This window comes from Echinops telfairi, unplaced genomic scaffold (assembly GCF_000313985.2).
Source record: "Echinops telfairi isolate 266 unplaced genomic scaffold, ASM31398v2 ScPeMD7_7468;HRSCAF=8506_0, whole genome shotgun sequence".
NCBI classification, from domain to species: Eukaryota; Metazoa; Chordata; class Mammalia; order Afrosoricida; family Tenrecidae; genus Echinops; species Echinops telfairi.
The window spans coordinates 68,454,226-68,459,440 of NW_022111369.1; the positions used below are offsets into that span (position 1 = coordinate 68,454,226).

A 5,215-nucleotide genomic window follows, 5' to 3' on the forward strand; every position below is an offset into this window, starting at 1 on the left:
GGCACCATCAGCTTTCTTCACCACATTTGCTTATTAACCCACTTTGTCTTCAGCGATTGTGTCCGGAAGGTGAGCATCACAGAATGCTGCAATGGCATTTCTAATCTGCTTAGAGAGTGGCTATGAGTCCGAACTGATTCAATTGCAGAGAGTGAGAGTTTTTTCTCCAAATTTATATAATAAACCAAGGGTTTCAAAAAGTTTATGGAAAAAGATAACGGAAAATTTCCATGATTTTTTTCAAGCTTCTTCATATGTCTACTAACAAATACAGTGATGGTATTTTTTCCTTTTAGGAAGCAGTCAAAATCAACTTCGTCAAGTACAGGTGGATCTCATAGACACTAGAATATGCAATGAACCTCGAGCTTACAATGGTGCCATAACTCCCAGAATGCTATGCGCCGGCTCCTTGAAAGGAAATAAAGATGCATGCCAGGTAAGAAGTTTTAGTTATTAGTGTGACACATGTCTTTTGGGTAACGTTTAATCTCAAAATACTATAGAAGGTTGCAAAGATTCCATACCTAATTTCCACAAATGTTTACATCTTACATAATGATTGGTCTTGTTAGTGGTGGCCAACTCAGCCTCTGGTTCATGGCAACCCCATGTGTTAAGGTTTTATAAAACAGTTACCATGTGCTTGAGAGTTACATAAAGATTACTTGTCTATAATCTTTACAGAAATGGGTCACTGGATTTTCTTTTAAAATCACGGAACTGACCTGCTACACTGTGTGTTGATAGATCAAAGGCATTTTATCACGTAAGATTTGTGTAAGTGGTGCAGTGGGTTTAAATGTTGGGTTGCAAACCAAACGGTTCACTGTTCAAACACGCAGCCACTCTCTGGGAAAAGGATGAAGCAGTCAGGTTCTATAAAGATTTAAAACCTATGAAATTTTAGGGAGAAATTCTACTATTGTCCAATAGTGTCAACTTTGAGTTGGAATTGACTTGCCAGCAGTGGGTTTGGGTTTGGTTCTAGTTTAGATTCATGTAACTATCACCAAAGTCAAGATGGAGAACTATTCTATCAAAACAAAGATCTTCCTTCATAATAATATCTATTTTTTCCCACTATCTCTGACAATTATTAGTATGTTCCACATATTTTTCTAAGTTTGTCATTTAGAGATTGTAACGCTAATGGAATCACACAGTAACCTTATTTTAGAGATATATTCGTATGTATTTGTAGTGTTTTTGGTCATGTCGAAGGTCAGGCAGTGTTTTGTTCCCACGCATAGAGGGTCCCTATGAGTCAGAACCAGCCCAAGGGCACCTGGCAATTACAGCAGCGTAGTGTTTCCGCTAATCCCTTGGTGGAAGCGTTTTAGTGCTTCTTCTAGATATGACATTATGTGTTTAGTTCATTACAGTCTAGAGCTGCCAATAGTTTACCAATTTGGGCAAAGTGTAGAATAGAAAACGTACCTCTCCTTAAGTCCCATTTACATTATTAAATATTAATAGACATAAACAGTAAATATTTTCTCTACCCATATTGAAGACCACATTGAACAAAATTTTTGCTTCAATTGTCAAAGGTAACATAGAAAATATAGCAGGATTAAGTTTATTGTATTCACCCATAGTTTGCTTGGTCCGCTGTTCTTCGCTCCTTCCTAATTTTCTCAGATTTCTTCTTTTAGCATTCCTTTGAACCATTCTTTAAGTTAGATAGATATGCCAGTAACAAATTGTCTTAGGTTTTTGTTTTAGTGTTGAAAAAAATCTTTATTTTCCTTTCATGTCTGGAAGATGGTTTTATAGAATATAGAACTTGAGACAGGTTTAGTTTCAGCACTTAAAGAAAACTGATTAATTGTTCTTTGATCACATTCACCTGGCCTCCATGGTTCTGAAGACAAATTTTCCGTCAGTCCAATTGTTTTTTTTCCCTATAAATGAGATGCACTTTTCTTGTCCCTCTTTCAAGATAATTTTTTCCATTGCCTTTAGTTTTGAGAAGTTATATTATCATGCCTCTTGGGTGGATTTCTCTGGATTTATGCTGCTTGGCATTTGCTTAGTTTTTTTAATCTGTAGGTTCATATCTTTTACCAAATTTGAGGGTTTTTCAGCCATTAATTATTGGGATACTACTTTTTACCCTACCTTCTTCCTTATTTCTCTTTTCCTTTTGTTCAATATTTTGTTAGCCTTCACAGGTCCCTGAGTTTCTGTTTTTGTTGTTGTTGTTGCTATTTTGTTTTCTACTTGACAATACAGTTTCGCTTTTTCTGAGTCTACAAGTTTCTCAACGTTGACATCCTATAATCTTACCACTTTTAAAATCTGTTAGTAAAAAAATATGAGTTGATCTGCTCTGACAGGTTTTTGCCTTACACAGGTTTTACTGTAATATCCTTAAGGGAAAAAGCCCTTATATTTACCAGGTTTTTTTTAAAAAAAATAATATTATTGGGGCCTCGTACAACTCTTATCACAATCCATCCATTCATCCATTGTGTCAAACACATTCAACATAATAGGATATCAGTAGATATTTATTATTTATTTGACTGGAAAATGATAACAAATTATTTTAAGTTAATCTATTATGGATATTTTTACTCTTTTTATAGGAATATAAGGCAATTCACAGGAAGGTAGATTAATGTAAGTGGAAACACCTTGCTCTTCTGAGTTAGAGAACTCTGGGTTCAAATTCAAAATCCCATATTGACTGATATGTCACCATAGCAAAGTTAATTTTTTTTTTGAATTTCAGAAAATAAAAATGGGTAAAATAAAATATCTTTCTATGATTTATTGCAAGGAATACATCTATTTATTTAATGTTAATTAAGAGTTTCATAGAATGGTGAACACTTAATGGATAGTCAATAACCAGAGACTTTATTAGCTGAGGAATGATTGAATGCTCTCTATAAAGAATAATCCTTGCACACCTTCCCAAATCGATTGCTGAAGAAAAATGTGAAACATAAGCAAAGGTGGTGAAGAAAGCTGATGGTGCCCGGCTACCATAAGATATAGTGTCCGGGGTCTTAAAGGCTTGAAGACATACAAGCGGCCATCTAGCTGAGAAGCATCAAAGCCCATACGGAAGAAGCACACCAGCCTGTCTGACCATGAGGTGCAGAAAGGACCAGTTATCAGACATCAAAGAACTAAAAATCAGATCAGTGGGTGCCCACCTTCCTGATATGATCACTGAAAAAAAGGTGTACATAAACAAAGGTGGTGAAGAAAGCTGATGGTGCTTGGCTATCAAAAGATATAGCTTCTGGGGTCTTAAAGGCTGGAAGATAAATAAGCGGCCAACTAGCTCAGAAGCAACAAAGCCCACATGGAAGAAGCACACCAGTATGTGTGACCACGAGCGGTCGAAGGGATTGGGTGTCAGGCATCAAGGAACAAGAAATCATGTCATTGTAAAGGTAGGTGAGTGCAGAGTGGAGACTCAGAGTCCATCGGTTGGCAACAGAACACCCCCCTGCTGAGGGGTTTTGGGGAGGAGTGCAGGGTAGCAACGATGAAACATATAACTTTCCTCTAGTTCTTTAATGCTTCCTCCCCCCCAATATCATGATCCTAATTCTGCCTTGCAAATCTGGCTAGACCAGAGGATGTACATTGGTACAGATAACAACTTGAAACACAGGGAATCCAGGATAGATGACTTCTTCAGGACCAGTGATGAGAGTGGCGAGGCCTGGAGGGTGAAGGGAATGTGGGGTAGAAGGGGGGAACCAATTACAAGAATCTAAGTATAGCCTCCTCCCTGGTGAATGGACAGCAGAGAAGAGGGTGGAGGGAGATGTCGGACAGGGTAACATGACAAATCTATAATAATTTATGAATTATGAAGGGTTCAGGAGGGAGGGGGAGTGGGGGAGGGAGGGGGAAAATGAGCAAACGATATTGATGGCTGAAGTGGAGAGCAGGTGTTTTGAGATTGATGAGGGCAACAGGTGTGCATAGGTGCTTGACTCAATGGATGTATGTATGGACTGTGATGAGAAATGTACGAGCCCTCAATAAAATAATTAAAAAAAAAAAGAATAATCCTCTAGAGTTCACAAAACAGAGACAATGTATTTGTTAAGTCCTGCCTTGTCAGGCTCTGTGCTAACCACTATACACTCACTGTCTCACATACAAAATGTTCAGAATAATCCTCTGAGTTAGGTCCTCTGAGGAGAATTAACAAGTAAATCAATTGAAGGTCTTCACTGGGCCCGAGATGGAGTGACCAATGCCAACTGTCAGAGCATTAGGCTAGCGACCGAACATTTGGATCTTGAGTTCGCTCAGAGCTGTCTCAGAAGAAGGGCCTGAAGAATGACTTTCAACGAAACCAGCCATTTGAGAACCATGCGGAATACAGTTCTACTCTGACACGCACGTGCGGGGTGGCAGTGAGGCCGAGTTGATATGACTGCAATGGATTTAGACCTGAAATTGAATCCCAGGTGTGTGACTATCACTCCCACGTTATGGATCAGTAATAGAGTCTTCACCTTTGGGGCAGGGAGCTATGCCACACTGATAAAGAGGCAATTGTGCTTGGTAGCTGATGGAATTATTTTTGTCTTATTCATCATATAAATTAAGAACGCTACTCTCTGATGAGGAGGGGCCTTCAAGCTTGTTCGACTGAACCTAGAATTAAGCCAGTTCTCTAGGAATTTGGGGGCTCTCTTTTTACATCGATACCTGGCAAATATCCAAAGAAGAATGGCTGCATTTAGACGCACTGAAGATTTAAAAATAACCCATTTCATCAAAGTCTTAAGTTAGAAATGGCAAATTCTTCCGTAATGACCTGAATCATTAATTATTAATCTCTCCTTTCCCCTAGGGTGACTCCGGAGGACCACTGTCCAGCCCAAATGCTAGGGACATCTGGTATCTTGCTGGCATAGTAAGCTGGGGAGATGAATGTGGGGAACCAAATAAGCCCGGGGTTTATACCCGAGTGACCGCCTTCCGTGACTGGATCGCCTCTAAAACTGGTATCTGAGACAGAAAGACCATCCTTGGAGATAGGGAATTGTGAAAGATGTTCTGTAGGTGAGCAGGGTCTAACTGCGTGATGCATACATTCTCTTCCTCCCTCTGCTCCTCACATGAGCATCCTTTTTCTGCCTGATGGACTACGTTCCAACGTGCGCTCTTTGGGTCCTGTCATCAGCATTGTGGCTTATTGACATGAACTTCTCATGGGTGTATAGACTTT

The 5,215-nt window shown here is 39.2% G+C and overlaps 1 protein-coding gene across 1 annotated transcript in view; it reads left to right on the forward strand.

Moving 5' to 3' along the window:
* The window catches only part of LOC101640182 (transmembrane protease serine 11E), a 32,127-nt gene extending 27,128 nt beyond the window's left edge, over positions 1-4,999 (forward strand). Inside the window, exons 9-10 of the mRNA XM_013005574.1 lie at positions 297-439; positions 4,838-4,999. Coding sequence (XP_012861028.1) covers positions 297-439; positions 4,838-4,999 — 305 coding nt within the window. The remainder of the gene's footprint in view (positions 1-296; positions 440-4,837) is intronic.
* Positions 5,000-5,215: the final 216 nt, after the last annotated feature.